The sequence below is a fragment of the Rhipicephalus sanguineus genome, chromosome 7, assembly GCF_013339695.2.
Source record: "Rhipicephalus sanguineus isolate Rsan-2018 chromosome 7, BIME_Rsan_1.4, whole genome shotgun sequence".
NCBI lineage: Eukaryota > Metazoa > Arthropoda > Arachnida > Ixodida > Ixodidae > Rhipicephalus > Rhipicephalus sanguineus.
In genome coordinates, this window is record NC_051182.1 from 10727133 (window position 1) to 10749672 (window position 22540).

The 22540-nt window shown below is 48.3% G+C and overlaps 1 protein-coding gene and 1 pseudogene across 1 annotated transcript; both read right to left on the minus strand.

Annotated features, from left to right (window-relative positions):
• Window positions 1–4775: 4775 nt before the first annotated feature.
• On the minus strand, window positions 4776–5863 carry LOC119399287 (uncharacterized; annotated as a pseudogene).
• A 25-nt stretch (window positions 5864–5888) lies between these two features.
• Window positions 5889–6823, minus strand: LOC119400577 (uncharacterized). The gene has a single exon (XM_037667639.2). It carries the CDS (start codon window positions 6815–6817, stop codon window positions 6005–6007), a length of 813 nt encoding a protein of 270 aa, XP_037523567.1. The 5' UTR covers window positions 6818–6823; the 3' UTR covers window positions 5889–6004.
• Between the last annotated feature and the right edge of the window lie 15717 nt (window positions 6824–22540).

A 22540-nucleotide genomic window follows, 5' to 3' on the forward strand; every position in this document is an offset into this window, starting at 1 on the left:
GACGTCTATCTACATTGCGATCATGTCTGCGAGCGTCTTATTCAGTCGTTCAATAAGTCCGTTGGTCTGCGGATGGTGCAAGGTCGTCTTTCGGTGTCTGGTGTTGCTTAGTTCAAAAAATCACAGCATATCCACGGAGTGAATGATGATGAGTGGGCGAAGCTGCGGAGGTTCATCGGTAAACCGTGAATCTTCCGTGAATTCTGCCCAGTACATCATCACCGACGTGAGATCGGGCGCGTTTATACTAAAGGTTCGATGAGTTATGACGACTTGCAGCTCACTTTAATTTTACGTGTACGCTGTGAATTTTCATTGTTTAGAAAACCATTGCTTTAGAAAACATCTGGCGTCTTTCGTTAAGCAGCTGGCGTCTTTTCGTTTTGCTTTAGAAACATCTGGCGTTCTTTCGTTTTGCTTTTACAAAACATCTGGCGTCTTTCGTTGGTTTATTTCATCAATCAACGGCGTTTTGAACAAAATTTTTATTGTTTATTCACGCACAGGAGAAATCTCACCAGGCACTACCTTGGAGGTAAACAATGGCTGCTAATGGGAATGAGAGACCGAAGAAGTCGCCTTTTAGCTAACACTTACACTTCTACTTCTACTAACGTTTCCTACTGGAACATGCCAATGGCTGCTAATGGGGAATGAGAGACAGAAGTATTCGGCTTTTAGTTAACGCGCACGCTGCGAATTTTTTATTGTTCAACAACGCACAGGAAAAATCTCTCACCGGCACCACCTTGGAGGTCCAGATCTGGTACTAGCGTTACGACTGGTTACGCACTACTACTACTACGAGGGACGAACGGGTGCCGCCTTAAGGAGCTTCGCCCCTAAAACCTCCTCCATAAGCTGCGCCGTGAATGCTGTCCCTCTGTCTGCTATTACACTGGACGGAGCACCGTGACGCAACACGATGTGGCGCATGAAAAATTGCGCTACCTCGGAAGCCGTGGCTCGGGGGATCGCCTGCGTTTCAGAGTATCGTGCTAAGTAGACAGTCGCAATGATCAGCCATTTGTTGCCATGAATGTCCATGCCGACTTGGTCGAGAGGCGCGCAAGGTGCCTCAATTCATTCTAAAAAGACAGGGCGTGCAAACACGGACACAAGAAAGAAGTCAGGACACCACAAACGCCGCACAACGGCTGAAAAGAAAGAAGGCACGAACTGCGCATGCCCATCTGCGCATGCCCATGCAACAGGCGAACCTATCAATCCGGCACGCGTGGCGGTCTACGTGGAAGATAGATGTTAAGGCATTTGATTTCATCTTTATGCAAGTTAATCGGCGGTTGGCTCACGCATGCGCTACCACTATTCTCGATATGCCATGCTTCAATCATCAGGCGCGTTTCTTCATTTCTATGCCGGTACAACACTGCGCATTCATCGAATTTTGGTATGCACTTACAATCTCGACAATGTAACGATAGATTAGAAGGTGACCTCCGTATTCACAAACGCTCCTCGACTCGACTCTTCACTCGAAACGCTCCTTGAGGGCTGTTTTCCGATTCACAAATCGCCCTTCACTCGAAACACACCTCGACTTGAGGAAATCTCGAGTGTTTCACTTGAGATTGTCAAGGTAGCGCGGGAGCTACCTTGAATCGTTCCTTGAGTGAAGTTTCGGCGTCAGCGCGTGGCCTCCGAGATAGCGGGCCGCGCGCTCGCCATTTCGGAGGCCACGGTCAGCGTGGCATCCATGCGGTGCGTCGCTCACTTGTTCTGCATTTCCCGACGGATCAAGCTGCCGCCCTGCCGCTGCCTTTCTTTCGACAGTGAAGGTGCGCATTTACTATGGCGCTGTCTTCGAGTGGTTCGGCAAGGGCTCAGGTATACTGTGGCTGCTGTGGCTCCGAGAGAGGCGGGCATGATGTCAAGAGGACTGCGCTCTTGTGCCGTGATGTGTTGCATTCCGTGCATGAGCCAATGGATTACCTGCTTTCGGATAATCATCGTGCGAGTGTTCCAAGTCTTACTATGGTCGCCAGTGCTTTCATGTTTCATTTCATTTCATTTTATTACCTTAAAGACCCCACTAGGGGGTGTTACATAAGGGGTGGATGTAGAGAAATTATACAAAAAATGCTAACCATGTGTGTTAACTGCGAGACAGGCAATGCGTTACATTTTGCAAAAATAAACTCGGGCAGGTAATGGCGGCAGTGCTGTGGGAAAGGTCGTTCCATTCAGATGATGCCCGTGGAAAGAACGAGGCGGAAAATGTCTTGGTGTGGCTGCGTGGACGGGTGACTTGTAAGGCATGACCGGTGCGATGAGATATGCGGGCTGGAGTGGTGATAAAATCCGGTCGGTCACGTGATCTGTAATAAAACTTATGGAACAGAGCTAGGGTGGCAATGCGGCGACGAAGTGCAAGAGTTAATAAAGATGATTCTTCTTTCAGTAATGACACACTGACATGGTATGAATATGATGAATGAATAAATCGTACCGCGCGGTTCTGCAGTGCCTCAAGTGAGTTTGTTAAATAAGCCTGAGGCGGGCTCCAAATGGCAGCGGCATACTCAAGCTTTGGCCTGATAATAGATTTGTAGGCTAGAAGTTTCAGGCGTTTGGGAGCGTGACGTAAATGACGTTTTAGAAATCCAAGTGATTTGTTAGCACCCGCTATTATGTTAGTGACATGCGCACCCCACGTTAGATCATATGACAATGTTAGACCTAGATACTTATAGGATTCGACTCTGTCCAAGTCAACATTACCCAGTGTGTAAGGAAAAGTTAAAGGGTTTTGACGACGTGAGAAAGATAATGATTTGCATTTAGTTGGGTTAAGTGTCATGAGCCAATGGTCACACCATGCTTGAATAGAGTTAAGATCATGTTGAAGTGCTCGCTGCTCAGATCGATTAGTAATAGTACGATAAATGACGCAGTCATCGGCGAACATGCGAATGTGACATGAAACGTGTAAAGGTAAGTCGTTAATGTATATTAGGAACAGTAGAGGACCTAACACCGAACCTTGGGGAACACCGGACGTAACTGGAAGAGGATTAGAAACACACTCATTAACAAAAACTGATTGGGAGCGATCCCTCAGAAATGCTGCAATCCAATTAAGAACATTAGGGTTAATGTTTAGGCTAGAAAGTTTTAAAAGAAGGAGCTGATGAGACACTTTATCAAACGCTTTCGTGAAATCTAAAAGATGGCATCAGTTTGCTGGTTACGGTCTAAGTTTAAGTGTAAATCATGGAGGAAGTTAGCTAGTTGAGTTTCACAGGATAGACCTTTGCGAAAACCGTGCTGTGAAGGATTAAAAAAATTATTTAAGTCTAGGAAGGTCATGATTTGTGAATAAATGACATGTTCGATGATTTACATGGTATACTTGTTAACGAGATTGGACGATAATTTAATGGTGACTGCTTACTGCCAGATTTATGGATGGGAACGACCTTTCCCACTTTCCAGTCATCGGGCAAGTGACCTGTAGAAAGGGACTGAGAAAACAAAGACACAAGAAAGCAGCCGAAATGTTCTTAGTATTAAGTAAAAACTTCGAATTAATTTCGTCAAAACCAGCTGATGATGTTAACTTGAGACGTTCTATGCAAGATATTATGCCATTAATGGAAATACAATGTCAGGCATTGGTAGTTCACTGGTAATACACCGAGATCTTGGTACAATCGGAGGCATTGCACGATCATTAGTAAATACACTTGCGAATGCGGTGTTAAATACGTCCGCACATTCTGCATTACTTATAACATCATTGTTTTCATTAGCTAGTGTTATCGTGTGTTTTTGTTCTGGGTTAATCACCCGCCAAAATTGTTTAGGATTTTGTGTTAGCATACAAGGAAGGTCATTGTGAAAAAACTTGTACTTAGCGTTTTGTATTGCCGTGAGGTACTCGGTTTCTGCTGAATAGTACTTATCCCACAGAAGTGGGTTGTTGCTCTGTTTAGCAGCTCGGAAGTATCTTTTTTTTCTTATTTTCTAGTCGCTTCAGTGATTTGTTGAACCATGGTTTGTTTTTATTAGCACGGAAACTACATACCGGGATATACTTATCAATTAGCTCTAGTACTTTGCTCTTGAAAAGCAACCAGTTTTCTTGCACTGGATGGTTACTAAATTGCGTCTCAAATACCGGGAAAAAGCGGGTTAGCTCACTGTTGATAGCTTCATAATTGGCCTTATCATAAAGTCGAATTGTTTTTTGTAGGTTTCACATACTAGCGGGGCAAAGTTAAAGGTTGCATGAACAACCTTGTGGTCGCTTATTTCCCTTAAGTGCGTTATGGATGTCATACAGTCGGGGTTGTTTGTTAGTATCAAATCTAGGATGCTTGACGAGCTCTGTGCGACACGCGTTGGTTCAGTTATCAACTGTGAGAGGTTGAAGTTCAGACACACATCAACAAAGTTAGTTGCTTCTGGGCTATTTGTTAAAGTTGTGTAGTTACGCCAGTCAATGTGAGGATAATTGAAATCCCCGAAGAGAACGATGTCAGCTTTTGGATGCACTCTTGTAAGAGTGTTTAGAATGCTGTTCAGTTTGTACGGGAAATCGGGGTTACTTTGGGGCGGCCTATAGCAAACGCCTAAAGTACGGTTCGCGGCACCGCGCGGCAGATGATCCATAATATTTCAATGTCCGAATCGACGTGGAATACTGAAGATGATAGTTGCTGATTCACTGCCACAAGGACCCCACCCCCACGTCCATCTTTGCGATCTTTGCGATGAATACAGAAGTTAGGCAGGTCGGCTAGAACTTCATCGTCACTGATGTTGCTATGTAGCCACGTTTCAGTTAATATGAGCACATTGCTGGTAGACGATAAGACAACATTTGAAACAAGCTGACGCTTCGGCAAGAAGCTGCGAATATTAGTGAAGATTACAGACAATGTAAGGTTAGCCCGAGGAACTTTGCTATGATGCGATTGCTTTCTTTTACAGCCCGTTGATTGCTATTTGAATTCTTTGACAGTTTGCGAGACTTCGTCATAAATATATTTCTTTGAGCCAATAGAAAGTGTCTTGTAAGACAGTTGGAAACGAGCAGATTTAGTTTTGGCAAAAGCAACCAAATGCTTACGAGCGTTTCTGACAGAGCGGGAGAAGTCCTGTGCGATACTGTAATTAGTTCCTTTAATTTTCGAGCATTAGAAAGAACAGCTTCTTTCATTTTGTAGAAGCTAAACTTAACGATAATAGGGCGGCCGCGCTCAATAGGGTGACGGCCTAGGCGATGAACTCTTTCAATTTCTTTTGGATTTATTGTAAGGCCAAGGTGCTCACGACAGTGCTGTATGACCAATTCTTCGGTTTGGGCGTAACTTTCTGAATTACTAGGCTCGGGCAGGCCATAAAATACCAAGTTGTTTCGCCGGGATCGATTTTCGGCATCGTCAAGACGTGCCTCGAGTTCGAATACTTGTCGAGCTGTCTGGGCAGTGTTGGACTTTATGTTGTCTATTTCTGTGCGAAGCAAAGTAAGGCTCTGACAATGTTTTTCAACATCATTCATCCGCTGGCTCAACTGGGCGATAGTTTGATTTGTGGTTAGAAGTTGATCTTTCAGGTTACTTACTTCAGAAATTAGTTTGGACTGACCAGCTGATATTTTATGCAATTCGTCGAGTATAGCGGTTGTGTTAGGACCCGGATTTGACTCAACGTCGCCCGATTGCATGAGCAGGGAACGAATGACGTCAGTACACTCAACAACAATTAAAAGCAGCACCGTGGGCTCGGCAGCTGTAGCAAAAAGTAGTTGCTTGATTTCTTTGAGAACAGAGCGTATGGTTTACTAACCTGCATGGCAAAGGTAAGCGGGTTATTGCTCTGTGCTGTAGCACAGCTGTCGAGCCCACGAAGCGCGCGGTTGATCGCAGCTCTCTTGTAGGCGACGAACAGGTTGATGTTCCAGGCGATGCGGCCTCCCACGGTGAAGTGAGGACCGAGTGTTCCAGGGTTAGCGCCATCTGGTCGGTTGAGGTACTGGCTACCGGTTGGGTAAGGGGCGTTGTTCGGTAGAAGGCTTGAGTTTCCAGCCATTTCCTTGGGACCGGCATGTCGACGCAGTCTCGGTGGTGGCGAACGATAAGGCAGGCAACAGCACGCGCGAGATAGCGAGCGTGAATACCTGCATGGCAAAGGTAAGCGGGTTATTGCTCTGTGCTGTAGCACAGCTGTCGAGCCCACGAAGCGCCGCGGTTGATCGCAGCTCTCTTGTAGGCGACGAACAGGTTGATGTTCCAGGCGATGCGGCCTCCCACGGTGAAGTGAGGACCGAGTGTTCCAGGGTTAGCGCCATCTGGTCGGTTGAGGTACTGGCTACCGGTTGGGTAAGGGGCGTTGTTCGGTAGAAGGCTTGAGTTTTCCAGCCATTTCCTTGGGACCGGCATGTCGACGCAGTCTCGGTGGTGGCGAACGATAAGGCAGGCAACAGCACGCGCGAGATAGCGAGCGTGAATACCTGCATGGCAAAGGTAAGCGGGTTATTGCTCTGTGCTGTAGCACAGCTGTCGAGCCCACGAAGCGCCGCGGTTGATCGCAGCTCTCTTGTAGGCGACGAACAGGTTGATGTTCCAGGCGATGCGGCCTCCCACGGTGAAGTGAGGACCGAGTGTTCCAGGGTTAGCGCCATCTGGTCGGTTGAGGTACTGGCTACCGGTTGGGTAAGGGGCGTTGTTCGGTAGAAGGCTTGAGTTTTCCAGCCATTTCCTTGGGACCGGCATGTCGACGCAGTCTCGGTGGTGGCGAACGATAAGGCAGGCAACAGCACGCGCGAGATAGCGAGCGTGAATACCTGCATGGCAAAGGTAAGCGGGTTATTGCTCTGTGCTGTAGCACAGCTGTCGAGCCCAGCTGTGTATTTCGTTGAAGACCTTACGCCGAATCAGTTCAAGCCCGGTGCGAAAGACTGCGCGACAGCGAAAGGAAAGTGAAAGAGCGAACTTTTCTCCAAATAATGGGTGAATTATTCATGCTAGCTTCATGGGTGCGTACCTGACTATTCATGCGCCGGCATTCACCGCACACCTGAGCGGCTTTCGCTCATGTAAATCTTCACTACCCTAACCGAAATACGAAGAAGCATACCTCTGCAAGGAGATCTGTATCAACGTGAAGGTGCGTTCTTCTATTTTGTTTTTCACATTTTCCCTGTGCTTGATCAGATCCATATTTGGGATGGTTTACGGAAAACAAAAGACAATGTAATGGGGTACGAGTGTGCAGTTGCTAGTATTGAAAGTTATAACTACGTAATTCGTAGCTTCGTTATACAGTATTTATGTAGCCCACAATATCTATGGACGTCCAAGCCTAGCTATATGAAATTAACCAGGTGGTGGTGCAGTATGAAACCCGCATGTATGCAAAAATGCGTGAAACGTATCAAAACACAAAAGATACAGCAGAGAAATGAATGAATGTTTTATTTTCAAGCTTAATAACACTGCTTCTAATTAAGCAATGACGGCAAATTTTAAGAAAACAATAGCACACGCAGTGTAATTGTAGACGTTTGAGCCATTATATAATGAAGCTAATGGGCGTTGGATAGCCATACGTCTGTTCAGATGCACAAGTGCCTGGCCCAAACATGTATCAAAACAGTGAAAGCTCATTAAGTCAACAAAAGACATGCCTGTTCTTCAAAGCGAGAAGTACTGAAGAATGTGTGTAGAACGAGAAGTAAAGAAAAATGCAGCTTTGATGTACCACTATATTCATTATTTATAACCCCTTTCTTTTGTGCAGGAACCTGGCTGCTGAGACTAGAAGATACACCAACACTCTTTAGAAATGTGCAGTATTTGTAGCGTTTGCATGACTGCATACAAAGGAAGAAAAGCTGCAGGGTGTGTCCAGATAAGATCGAACACGAGGTCCCGGTCACCATTCCCGATTGTGATGAAATTTACTTTAGGTCTAGGCATTGCACCCAGAACAAAGGTTTCGCAGTTGGTTTTGCGGAAAAAACATTTGTTCGCCTGAAAAAAAAAATATACAACTTTTGGCCGCAAAAAACGCTTTTCCGCTAATTTCGCGATTTCTGAATTTTGAGCGCACCTAGGGAAAAAACGGTGCACTTCGTCGTCACAATATTTATTGCCCTTAAAGAACAAGTGAAATACAATCTTATGTGTCTATTACTTCCCTTGCTTGTCGAAGCACTTTTAAACAAAAAAATCACAAACTTGGCAAATCGCACAAAATACCTCTACTTCAGGAATTTATTGCTGCAAGCAAGTTAAAGTGAGGATAATGAAAATCGGTACATATTAGCTTTGATACTTTTGCTCTCTTTTAAAATAATTTGCGTGGTTTTATCGCGCTCCGTTTTACTTGATAATTGGGCTGAAACGTAAGTGATTTACCAAAAACGCGCAACTTTGAAAATGATTTTCTCAAAAAGGTCATGTTTAATTTTTTTTAAATCCCTCTGATTGAAGTCAAGGACGTCATCTGCCATTTTGAAGAAAAAAACGTTGCATTATTTTGGTTGCTAACAAGTTATAGTGCGTCAAATGTGACCATGCCAGCCTAGCGGCCGCGTCGTTCGTTATGGGCTGAAACTCGGATATAAGTTGCTAAAAATACTTGTACGTGACATAATCACAAATCAGCAGCTCCACACCAATAAATGCACCGCCCGGTGTCATGGTTCAGCAAGCTTTGTCTTGCGATCAGCCGCTTGACCACCCCGCAGCAGCGGCCGCTCGATGCTGCGGGCGCTGACATTACATGAGTGCCGCTTCGACTGCGGATGAGCACCGCTTGAGCGCCAAACTACGCTCAGAGGACAAACGAGAGAAGGAATGCATCACTGTGAAAGTTAAAGGCCGTTAAGTGCCAACAAATGTCATAGTATGCAACGAAAACTCTGCCGGCGATTTCCCAGTGAGCGCCTCCAGTAGTGCGCTCATGTGTTGCTTTCTCTCTTCGGATGGCCTAAATATAATTAGGTTCATTCTATGAGCAACATATGACACAAAAGAAAGCCATTGACATCTAAAGAAAGCTGTCATACGTGCTTCCGATGGTCGAACAACTCAAACTGCAGTTCATCTCGTGCCAGAACACTTGTGTCAGCCGGCTGTGAAAAGAAGTGTGTCCAAGTCCTTCACTTCATTAAAGAACCGCTTTTACAATGCTGTATTGTTGGGCGTCCGCAGATAGAATATTCAACGCAAGTCGAGCGTTTATCACGATATTATGCGGCTTCGGGCATAACAGCAGGGAAAAAAAATACATCCGTGCTGTATTGAAGGCGCTCACTGGGAAATTGCCGGTAGAGTTTTCGTTGCATATTATGACATTTGTTGGAACTTAACGGCCTTTAACTTTCACAGTGATGCATTCCTTCTTTCGTTTGTCCTCTGAGCGTAGTTTGGCGCGCAAGCGGAGCTCATCCACAGTCGAAGCGGTACTCATGTAATGTGAGTGCCCGCAGCATCGAGCGGCCGCTGCTGCGGGTTTGTCAAGCGGCTGATCCCAAGACAAAGCTTGATTAACCATGACACCGGGCTGCGTATTTGTTGGTGTGGAGCTGCTGATTTGTGATTATGTCATGTACAAGTATTTTTAGCAACTTATATCCGAGTTTCAGCCCATAACGAACGACGCGGCCGCTAGGCTGGCATGGTCACATTTGACGCACTATAACTTGTTAGCAACCAAAATAATGCAACGTTTTTTTCTGCACAATGGTAGATGACGTCCTTGATTTCAATCAGAGGGATTTTAAAAAAATTAAAAATGGCCTTTTTGAGAAAATCATTTTCAAAGTTCGGCGTTTTTCGTAAATCACTTACGTATCAGCCCAATTATCGAGAGAAACGGAGCGCGACAAAACCACGCAAATTATTTTAAAAGAGAGCGAAAGTATCAAAGTTAATATATACCGATTTTCATTATCCTCACTTTAACTTGCTTGCAGCAATAAATTCCTGAAGTAGAGGTATTTTGTGCGATTTGCCAAGTTTGTGATTTTTTTGTTTAAAAGTGCTTCGACAAGCAAGGGAAGTAATAGACACATAAGATTGTATTTCACTTGTTCTTTAAGGGCAATAAATATTGTGACGACGAAGTGCACCGTTTTTTCCCTAGGTGCGCTCAAAATTCAGAAATCGCGAAATTAGCGGAAAAGCGTTTTTTGCGGCCAAAAGTTGTATATTTTTTTTTTCAGGCGAACAAATGTTTTTTCCGCAAAACCAACTGCGAAACCATTGTTCTGGGTGCAATGCCTAGACCTACAGTAAATTTCATCACAATCGGGAATGGTGACCGGGACCTCGTGTTCGATCTTATCTGGACACACCCATATAATAAAAATTCATTTACCCTTTGCAAATGATTTAGAGTTTTCTCTGTGCTTTCGTGTTCAGACAGGATCGCAAAAACCTCATCTGCTCTGATTATATAGAAAAAGCAGTTCTACAACAATCAAACACGTTCTATAGAATGCAGCACTCTTCCTCTTCCATGGAAGGGAGGTGGCGCGGTTCCAACAGGTAGGCAAGCTGATTTTACTTGATAGCGCATATTTACAAATATTTACACGGTTCTTGTGACCAGAAGTAGCTGCGATGACTGCAAGGCCCTTGAGAATCTTACACCATTTCGGTGCTGTCGTGTTCGTTGAATCAGCAGAGTAGTTTACTCTGCTTCTTTGCAACACATCCGCCCAGGTTGAGTGCGTCCACACGGTCGTCGTTAAGGCAGAACAGCAGTAAAAGGCAGAAACGGCTTCAGTCTCGTGATGTGCAGAATAACAAAAGATGCTCTGGAATGCCAAAGCGTCCCTATACAGCACAGACGCCGATGCCCTCCTCAGCAGGTATTCCCAGGGGTCATGAATGCCAAAACATCAGTACACAGGGCACTCGTGCACTAATTACAGGCTGCCTGCGCTTCCAAAATAAAAAGACAGGACAAACATTTTAAAATATGGCCGTTGCGTCCATTAGAATTAGTCACGTTAGGTGCATCGACAAATGCACGGCGAATAGAAAAACGTTTATGGAAGTAATGAACTGCTAACTTACGCATCATCCGAATATTAAAACTTTGCATAAAGTATACCTGATGTCAAGAAACGCTGTTAAGAAGAAACCAAACACACATCAGTCCAAGTTAACCGACAACATACGCTGCCAATTAAAAAAAAAACGACTTTAAAACACTGCTTCCGTCGATAGTGGAGAAAACACAAGCGAATGCTTTCCTCAACCTGCGTTACAGTCTAATTTGAACGCTCTACCACATGCATAGCATACGTACTCCTTAACGCGACACTGTGATAACTATGAGTAGCAGCTGCGAGCAGTCTCTACCGCATTTGTAAAATAAACGAAGCGGAACCACTACCAGTGTCGCGTTAAATGTCTCAGGAAATGAAATGAGAAAATAACAATTGCACAGGCTCCTGTAATTATGAACTAGGCGAGCACTCCGCATCGAGAGCAAATTTACCTACGATAAGTAATTCCTGCACACAGTGCGGTGGCGCATTCACCAAGCACATCAGTATAATGTGATCGTATGTAAAAATGACTCACCCGCATTATCCGTTCTGCAGCTGCATCAATGAACAGAAGGCTCTCAGCAGCAGGAAGCTAAACAAAACGACAAATCGTCCGTGCGATGGGCCCTGCTTTTCGCTATCACTCAAGTAGTTCGTCAGTCACCATGGCGAAAGCTGGGTCACGAACAATACACAATTAGTAGACACTGCCGTAATCATATACAGCGATTAACAGACGCATGCCGCATAAAAGAAGTTAAGCGCGTGGAAACGATCAGCAGCAGACACATCGGAATCAGCTGTTCTTTCAGCAGCCGGGATGCGACTGTTGCCAGATTTCAAGCGGGGGTTTCGCTTACTCTATCGGCTCAAGCTTACGGAAGCTACACTACAGATATAAAGGCGTGTATTTTGCCGTAACGTCGACTGATAAAGAAGATTAACTAAGAAAAGCACATAAATATTGAGCAGAAACAGCTATTTCCTAACCACATTAGGAATATTCTCGTTATCAGACGCCACTCGAGTCAAGGGAGCGTTGGCAAAGTGTCCCTTGGCGAAGGAAAGGCCGAGGAGCGTTCTTGAAACCGAGCGGCTCCTTGAGTGGAGGAGGGCGCTTCGCCTTGATTTCGTCAAGTCGAGGCGAAGGCTCGAGTGAAGGTGCGTTTAAGAATACGGGGGTGAGCCTCCTGTTAGCGATCTCTTATGTTCCAACAATCTCTGGTTGATGCATCGGCCCGTCTGTCCTACGTAGAAGCGGCCGCAGCTGAAAGGGACCTTATACACCACACCCGTACGGCCATCAGTGAATTTGTTGGTGTGTTTTACGAAACAAATATCGGTCCGCTTCTTGTCTTTTACTCGCTCATTCTTCCTCTGCACAGCGGCACAAATCTTACCTAGCTTATTGGCAGCCGTGAAAACAACATTAACGCCGTACCTATTTCCTACTTTCTTTAGCCTGTGAGATACGCGATGAATGTACGGTATACCTACGACACGTTTCTTCCTATCGCTTTCTGCAACCATGCTCGGACTTAACACAATAGACTTCTCTAAACGTTCAGCGACCGTGGCCACTGCATCACGAGGATACCCTGCAGGAAATCGCGGAGGTCATGCCTGAGTACCACCAGCACCATCCGGCTCCTGCACCACTCAGTTACGCCCAAGTTGTCGCCAGGACGTCCCCAGTAATACCTACGGCACCCCACACAGTTACGCCGAAGCCGCCGCTAGACATCAGTCCTTCGAAGCGGCTGTGCCGGCTACCTACGCTGACGTCATGCAGAGGCCACGACTGCAGCCCACGATGCAGTCATATCAGTCGCCATCCCGTCAATCACGTCCTGCGCCATGGGCGGGCCCTGCTCCAGCAAACCGATGGCGCACACCTGACAACCGCCCCATATGCTTCGCATGCGGTTACGCCGGCCACGTGGCGCGTTATTGCAATCGCGTCCAGCCGCCTCTAGTCGTGTCGCCCGTCACCAGCCAGTCAAACCGCACATTTTACGCCCCACCTACGCCTCTGTCGCCGACGTCACGCCAAGCTCCATCTACTTGGCGCTCTCCGTCTCCACGACGTCGCTCACTGTCGCCGATGCGCCCATGTCCCGTCGCACGCGACAAGGAAAACTAGTCGTCGCAGTCTAGGAGGCAAGGGCTGCGACGCTATCGAACTGCGAAAGCCCTCAGCGAAGCCCATCGAACGTGATATTCGTGTTTGTCGACGGTGTTCCCGCATCTGCCCTTGTCGACACTGGAGCCGCCGTATCCATTATGGACCAAAAATTGAGCCGATTACTACGAAAAGTGAGGACGCCACTTTCTGGGATGTCTCTCCGTACAGCCAGCTCCCAGAGTATTCATCCTACAGCAATATGCACAGCTCGTGTCGTCTTTCAGGACGTTCTGTACGACGTCGAGTTCATTATAATTGCTGCGTGCTCTCACGACGTCATCCTGGGATGGGATTTTCTCTCCCGCCACGACGCCGTAATTCACTGCGCACAAGCCGAAATCGAACTCTCCCCGTTCTCAGATCTGACACGGCAGACACTTCATCGGTATCGAGCAAGATCCTCGTCAAAGACGATACCAAAGTGCCTCCAAACTCGTCTACGGCTGTGTCAGTCGACTGCGCCGGTCTCTCCGACACCATTGCACTCATTTCGCCGTCTGACCACGTTTGCACAAGGAGAGGCTTGCTGGTACCTTTCGCGACCGTCCAAGTCACTGAGGGCAGCACCGCTATTTTTGTTAACAACCCATCTCCATACGTTGTTACGTTGGTGCGAGGGGAATGTCTTGGCAGAATGGAACCCCTCGAAGACGCACAAGTTATGGACGCACCCGATGACACGCACTGTCCCAGTTCCGGTACGCTCAGTGCTGTTTCCGCGTCCGATTCGTCACCTGTTGATGTGTTTAGGTCCTCCATTGCTGACGACCTCACATCGGTCCAGCGTTCCCAACTTCACTGCCTGCTGGAAGAATTTCGTTCTTCTTTCGTAGTAGAACAGCGCCGGCGAAAACAACAGACCAGACGAGGAGAAGGACACGTAACACAAGGCGCTGTTCTACTACGATTATGAACCAACTAGCCCAAAAGCACATTTTGACAAGTTCTTCTTTCGATGTCGGGCAAACTTCTCTCGGCCGCACTTCCGCTATTACGCATCGCATCGACACCGGCGCCCAACCACCACTGCGGCAACGTCCATATCGCGTGTCTCCCGCAGAACGGCGGGTCATTAATGAGCAAGTCGACGATATCCTTCGACGCGACGTTATTCGGCCCTCCGACAGCCCATAGGCGTCTCCCGTTGTTCTCGTTGCGAAGAAGGACGGTTCCGTGCGGTTCTGTGTGGACTACCGACGGCTCAACAAGATCACTCGCAAGGATGTTTATCCGCTGCCGCGAATCGTCGACGCGATTGACAGCCTGCAAGGAGCCGAATTCTTTTCATCTCTTGATTTGCGCTCGGGGTACTGGCAAGTACCCATGGCGGATGACGCTCGACCGAAGACAGCCTTTGTCACGCCCGACGGCTTGTACGAGTTCAACGTCATGCCGTCTGGTCTGTATAATGCGCCCGCGACCTTCGAGCGCATGATGGACACCGTTCTGCGCAACTTGAAATGGCACACGTGCTTGTGTTACCTGGACGACGTCGTGGTTTTCGCTCCGGACTCCTCCACGCATCTCCAACGTCTGCGGCATGTTTTGACGCGTCTGCGCAACGCCGGCCTCCAACTGAATCTGAAGAAGTGCCGATTTGCAGCACGGCAGCTGACAATCCTCGGTTACGTCGTGTCCAAGGACGGCATCCTTCCCGATCCGGCCAAGCTTCGGGCCGTGGCCGAATTTCCCAAACCTACGTCCGTAAAAGAACTGCGCAGTTCCGTAGGACTGTGTTCGTACTTTCGACGCTTCATACGAAACTTTGCCACCATCATATCACCGCTAACGAAGCTCCTTGGAATTAACGGACCCCTAAATTCGTGGTCGTCCGAGTGTGACGACGCGTTCACAAAGCTCCGTCGTTTGTTGACGTCTCCTCCCATACTACGCCACTACGATCCTACGGCCCCAACGGAGGTACACACGGACGCCAGTGGTGTATGCCTCGGCGCTGTCCTTGCGCACCGCAAACCAGGGTTCCCCGAATATGTCGTGGCATACGCAAGCCGTAGGCTTACCATAGCCGAGACCAATTACTCAGTAACGGAAAAAGAGTGCCTGGCGATCATATGGGCCCTTACAAAGTTTCGACCTTATTTGTATGGTCGCCCATTTTATGTCGTCACCGACCATCATGCACTATGCTGGCTGTCATCATTGAAGGATCCCTCAGGCCGTCTCGCCCGCTGGGCACTTCGCCTGCAGGACTACGACGTCCGCGTGCTGTACCGCAACGGACGCCAGCATGCTGACGCCGACGCCCTCTTGCGCTCTCCCTTGCCTGACGACAATGCCCCCTGCTCAATATCTCACATGGCTGTTGCTTCAATCAACGTTCACACCATCGCTACCGAACAGCGCAAGGATAAATGGATCACCTGGCTGATCGGCTTGCTCACTGATCTGTCGGAAACACCATCCACTCGCGCGTTGCGTCGTCAAGCCCACCATTTCGCCGTTCGTGACGACCTCCTGCACCGACGCAATTACAACGCCGACGGCCGCCAGTGGCTACTAGTCATACCCCGCAGTCTGCGTTCTGAAATATGCGAGGCCTTCCACTCTGACCAGAAATGCGAGCACTCTGGGGTATCCAAAACTTACCACCGCATTTGACAACGATACTTCTGACGTGGGATGTACCGCTACGTGCAGAAGTTCGTTAGCTCCTGCCTCGATTGCCAACGCCGAAAACCTGCAACGCACGTGTCGCCAGCTGGTCTACAACCATTACCTTGCCCTAACCGTCCGTTTGGGCGCGTGGGCATCGATTTGTATGGACCACTTCCTCTGACTTCGGCTGGTAACCGCTGGGCCATCGTCGCTGTTGACCATCTAACGCGATACGCCGAAACCGCCGCCCTCGCAGCGGCTACAGCGCGCGATGTTGCCTCCTTCCTACTACACACATTCATACTGCGTCACGGTCCACCCCAAGAGCTTCTCAGCGATCGAGGCCGTGTCTTCTTATCGGAAGTCGTGGAAGCCATTCTGAAAGAGTGCCATGCTGTTCACCGCAAAACTACTGCTTACCACCCGCAGACGAATGGCCTAACCGAACGCTTTAACCGCACGCTCGGCGACATACTGTCAATGTACGTCGCCGCCGATCACACCAATTGGGATGCCATTCTGCCCTTCGTCACCTACGCCTACAATACCGCCCCTCAGAGCACTACTGGTTTTTCACCTTTCTTCTTACTGTACGGAAGGCACCCGTCGCACACCATCGACACGATACTTCCATACAAGCCGGATCCATCTGAGTGTGCGCCTATTTCTGACACAGCCAGGCTTGCTGAAGAGTGTCGCGAGCTTGCCAAGACATTTACGACGCAGCAACAAGAGCTGCAGAAGAGCATTCGCGATGGCACCACCACCTCTGAGCCCACGTTCCTCCCCTGGAGCGCTCGTATGGCTCTCGGTCCCTACCACTGCAAGTGGCCTCTCTTCAAAACTGCTGCCGAAATACGAAGGCCCATACCGGGGCATCGAGCGCACATCCCCGGTCAACTACTTGATCGAACCCATTGAACCAGCTTCGGACATGCGCCGTCGAGGGCGCGACATAGTCAAGGAGCGCCTCAAGGCCTACTATGACCCACTCATAGTGGCGAGCTGTTAGGTCGCCGGACGGCTCCCTTTTCGTACCCGGGGTAATTGTGGCGAAGCAATTGGTACTGTTTAACGGTTGCGGTCTCCAGCGGCTCCTAGTGGGTCGTCCTCTTATAAACGCCGCTCGCTCTCGGAGCCCGTGCTTTGGCCTTGACTGTCGCCATAGCGAATTGTCGCCGAATCCCGTCCAATAAACCGCTTAACAGAAGCTTTAGTTAGTCCGCGAACTTCTCAGCGATAGCATTTTACCCGATCACGGCCCCACAAACGTGAGCTGCCTGGACAGGTGGTGCCATCTGGCGGTGGAATGTGCAACCAGGCAAGCAAAGAGCTAAACAGGCGTGTTCCACTTGTTCACCGAAGAGGAATGGCCATTATAGTTGGCCTCCAAATGCGTCGGAATCGCAGCTGTCATTTTCTGGCAGCTCAGCTTGTACATGTGACACGGTCAGTCACGCACAAGATTTCCGACGGAGTCACCTTTCAACTGAGCGTCTGCTCTTCGCCGCTTTCGCAGCTTTCATACTACGCGCCGGCGGGACCGGCATGCCTTGCATGATTTCCTGTTTTGTCCCCACTTATACGTCACGCGAAAACAGTGTGTTTGTTTGGGTTTCGGTTTCGGTGTTGCGCTTTCTTGCTTATTTAAAATTATTCTCCAATTTGCCTAGTGTTTCTGCTACCGGTCCCGTGACAGGAGCGTCTCAGCATCATAAAAGCACCATTACTTTGACATGGCCAAAAAATCGCCTGAGTTGGCCTTTAAGGAGAACCTTATCTATTTGTGGTCAGGCTGACGCTTGTTGGTTTACCTTTTGTTCATTCTAGTGCTTCCCTTTCGTTTATTTTTTTGTGTGTGCAAATATAGTTTCATTTGTCTGAAAATGAAACGCTCATCTCCGTCTCCTATTCAAGAATAGTATTGCACAGCTGATTCAACTGGCTTTATTAAACGAACCTGTCACACATGGTAGGGTCAAGAATGTCCCGCTACTTTCTCACGTTTTTGTTTCATAGCAGAATGTAAAAAAAAAAGCTTTAACGTTGGCGAGCTGGCTCCCGCACGGTGGCCTAGTCTGCGTGCCGTGCGCAGATCGCGCAGCAGGTTGGGAGAGGATATACAGGAGGAAAGCGCAGGAGTGGAGAAGAGTGTCACTACTTTTAGTAACTTTCTGTATTAAGAGACGCTGGCAGAGCCATGTATGGAGAGAGTCTGGCGAATGGCCGGGACAGTGACGCCAGCCACACATCATCACCACGCCTCTAGGAGACCCCGCTTCGGCGCCGTTCGCCATATTTACGCCACCTGCACGACGGCTGCACAGCCGAGCTTATTTGCGCGCTGCTCATGCGTGAACATGCAGCGCCGCTAAACAAATTGTTAAGGCGAGAAGGGTACCAATATGGGCTTGCTTAGTTATCGTAAACGAGTTTGCAGCATAGCGCAGAAACGAACGAGGACACAGAAGTTCGTGTTGTGCTTCTTCCGCGTCCTCGTTTGTTTCCGCGCTATGCTGCAAGCCAGCTTATGTTCAGGCGAGATAGTGTAGGAACATTGTAGTACAACTTTAATGAAGATTCTGAACAGTATTAGGCGCGCGATAACATTCGAACCATAGAAATACTGACTTTTAAAATTGTGTACGCTGTTTCCCAGCCGACTATGCAACCTGTGGCGCTTCTTGTGCTATGAATGAGAGCCTGTTCAAATCGCCTGTACTTAGGTCTGTACAGAAGCCCACCTGCGTGCCTGTTATAGTGTGAGATGTGCAAAAACATGCTGCTGACGCTTCACGACATCTCATTTCTGGAGAAGTCATGCCGGACTGTCATCCTAATGCTTGCCTAATACTAGCGAACACGCACAAAGGCTACACAGAAAGACACAGGGCCACCGCGGTTGTCCTGTGGTTGTCCTTTGTGACGCGAGCGCCAAGCGGTGAAGACATCTTACCAAGTGATGTGAACACACCCACGAGTACGAGTTTGGTGTAGCACAGTCTAAAAGGTGGTCCACCGTATTTAGTGCAAGTGTTCTCAAGCCTCGGTTACATGCGACTACCGGAGCAGTGATGGCGATAAACAGCAAAGATAGTCGCATGACTTGATTTTTATGAGCCAGCTTACTGAGGCGCTTGGCGCGTTTTCACAGCACTGACCTCGAGTACCGTTTAATAAATTGTACGTGCAAGAGAGTACTGCAACAAGAACTTCGTTAGCGACAATTACATGCACTTTTACCACGAGAAACAAAGCTAAATGGTTTCTGCTGTAACATTTTAGAAATAAGGGCTACGGCCGTGTGTGTACTTTTATAGTGAACAGACCATACCCTCCCATTTGGCACCGATTGTGCTGGCATATATTTCCACGCTGCCACCACTTTTTGCCGTTATAAGGCTATGGAATGTTTTGTGGTTGAATGTCGTGCGATAGCATTAAACATGGGGGGCTGTACCTCTCGCCATTAGCAATAAAGTGCCACAATTTTGTAAATGCTAGGTTTATGAGCCATGCAGGACACTGTGTGAGCCATGATTTAAATCTGTATATCACAACACGACTATTGCAAACTTTCTGTATAAAAGGCTGACAAGGAATTCGCACGCGGAATTCTATTTTATGCAGTCTAGAAAATGGATCACCATTTCATAGCGCTTCGAAGGTCAATGCTGTCCTGGCGTGATTAGTTCGACTGGGGGCACAGGTGATGAATTTTTTATTCGGACCAAGTTATGCGAGGGCAGTATTAGCAGTGGCTTTCTTTCCCAAATGGAATCTTGGCAATTTGAAGCTTGTGCAGTAAAACCTCGATGATACGATCATGGCTCGTACGAATTTCGGGGTGATACGAATTTTTCTGTGGTCCCGGCAAAGGCCCATTAGCCTGCAATGTGTTGGAGTACGGTTGTTGCGAACCGATTTGCACTCCGCGACGCTTGATACGAACGTACGCTAGCGCACAGGTACGAACAGGTGCGGCCCGCGCTGTCGCGGAAGACGCGGCAGTCAAGCGCGGGCGCGAGCATGCGAGCGGTGCGACCATCAACGGTGCGTCGTTGCCTCCGAGATAGCGCACGCTAATTTTGGAGGCCTTTATGCACCTTAGCGTGTAGATTACAGATGACGTTGACATCGCGCTTTTGATTTTTTTACGCGTTGACGCGTGCTCCGGTGATCGAGGCAGCAGCGTCTTTGGACTGTGTTAACACGTATACGTGCCTGCCACGTCGATGCAAGCCACGTCCCCGCAATCAGACGTTCTACGAAACAAGACTGAAACTTGGGCTGCGGGTCCGTCATGAAGTCCCATGAAACGTGGACGAAGACCCCAAGAAACGAAGCGGACGGTCCTGGCGAAGGAGCTTGGCATCTAGCGTGTGCAAGGCGCTTTTTAGGTAACTTTCGCCGCATTACTCTAGGTGTAATGCAGAAAAGCATAGTAGGATTAGGAAGGGGCCACTAGCGGTCACGGGGCACAACACATCTGGTTCATAATTACACACGCGCGCATGCACCCTATATTTACGAGTACATGTATGATCGTTGACGTCTAAAAACTTCACTCGCAATCATTCAGAGCTGTTCATGACGTCGCTGCGGCCCCGAGAAACACTAAACCATAACGTATGCCAACTTTCTTTTGTCGCATACTAATTTTTCATGTTTTCTGGTGATACAAGTTTCGGTTGATACAAATATTTTTCTTATCCCCGCAAGATTCGTATCAGAGAGGTTTTACTGTATATTGTGGTGTTTTTTGTGATTATGGATAACGCAGGGGAGAGATTGCTCCTGTTAAGCTTGAGCTTGCAGCAAAAGCTGAAATATGCTTTCATGCTCCTGCTTTGACGCTACATTTTACGCACTGCTGCTGATGTGTTCTTTTAATGCGTTTAAAAGCACGATGCCGCTCGACCTACTTCAGGGGCGTCTCTGTGGCACTGTTACAAATGGTACCTTGCTTTGCTACAGGGCATTATTCTGGGTGCTTGTGTTCACAAACGCTGTCTTTGGAATCAAGTTATTTACCTTAATTAGACACTACTCGACGCTGCACCACACAAGATCAAGAAAATCAACGCAAGAGCAACCGCGTCCACGAAGCTTTTACGACACCGAAGGATTAACAGGATACAGCTACGACGTCGTTCCCGACATAATCCACCTCGTCAGGTAGGTGTGTCATCAAACCGCGGTGAGAAATCGTAGAATAATTTTCCTTTCAAGACAAGCATTAAAAAAGCCCTATTCGCAAAGATAAAAAAATGTTCGTAAGACAATTTTACGACGCATGTCGCTGCACAGGAAAATCCGCAGCCGCCAGAAATGCGTACTAGAAGTACACGTTGCTGGGCTAGTCGGTTCATGTCTAAGTACAAGCCACAAAGTATGGCTGTTTCTATACATTTGGTTGCACTGTCTCTTGAATAAACAGTCGAAAGTTTGCGCTCCCCTGGACCCCTTCCCTCGTTATTTCCTCGCGCAAGAAACAGCCATACTTTGTGGCTTGTACTTAGAAATGCGTACGCAGTGATACAAGACTGACGATAAACAGCACAAGAAAAATGCGCAGTCGAGGGCAGAGACACGGGGCAAGCGCTGGCTTCCAAGTGATTATTTTATCGACAAGAATGCATTTTATATCCGTGCACGGAAAGTGTTACACAAAGCGATTTCTAAAGGAAAAGACATAGAAATCGCGAGAAAGCGTGAAACTCACAGGGCCCTTTAGGGACTCACCTAAGACGACTGTAACGCGAAAGCCGTCTCCTTTTTTAAGTGCGAATGCACTTTATAAGCGACCCTGAATCCGCCGTCCCATAGCAACGGCGCGAGGAAAGGAGAGGAGCGTCTGTAGCAACGGCGCAGCGACGTCACAGCCCACGTGACTGCGCGCGCTCCGCCTCCTCACCGCGGTTTGCGCGGGCGCGCGCCGGCTCCGCACCGCTCTTCTAGGAGGCATTGGGTGCAGTGCTTCGCCGCTCCTTCTCTCGCCGTTCGCTCTCTCTCCTCCCTGCGCCCCACTCTCCCGTCCGCTGGCTGGGCGCCTCTCGAAATGTGTGCTCGAGACGCCGCTGTGAAACGCCAACGGCGACCACAAGGCTGAGATTATGGCCGTCAGGTACAATGACAACACAAACAGGTGCTGATGAATGTGTAAATAAATGGTTACGGTTCAAATCCTCGTCTCGTCATTAATTTACGCCATTAAAATTACTGCGCCGTGTACTCTCGGCGCAAGAAATGCATTCGCATTTCCTCACGATTCCCTTCGGGGAGGTGGGGGCATTTTCTTCTCACTCGATGTCCTGCCCGCCACCCTACGAGAGCTTTCTGCACCTAACGTCGTTTTACACTGCCTCCAGGATCGAAGACACCTCACCGGGTTTTGCACTGCCTCCGTAATCGGCCCACCGTTGGCCAAGCTACGATGCCATGTGATGACGTCATCATGTGACGTCCTTGTAACATCACAATTACGTCAGAAATTTGGCGATCTGTGACGTCATGATGACCTCATATGGTGATGTCATCACGTGATGATGATTTTTTGCATCACTCGTGTTGACGCCGCCGTCGCGGGACGCCGGTCGATTTTCGCGTTTTTTGAGGCACATAAGGCCGATTTCGCCGTAATATATGCAGTGGTGTCATAGGCGTGCGCAGGGTTCTTCATCAGGGGGGGCGAAGGTTCATCG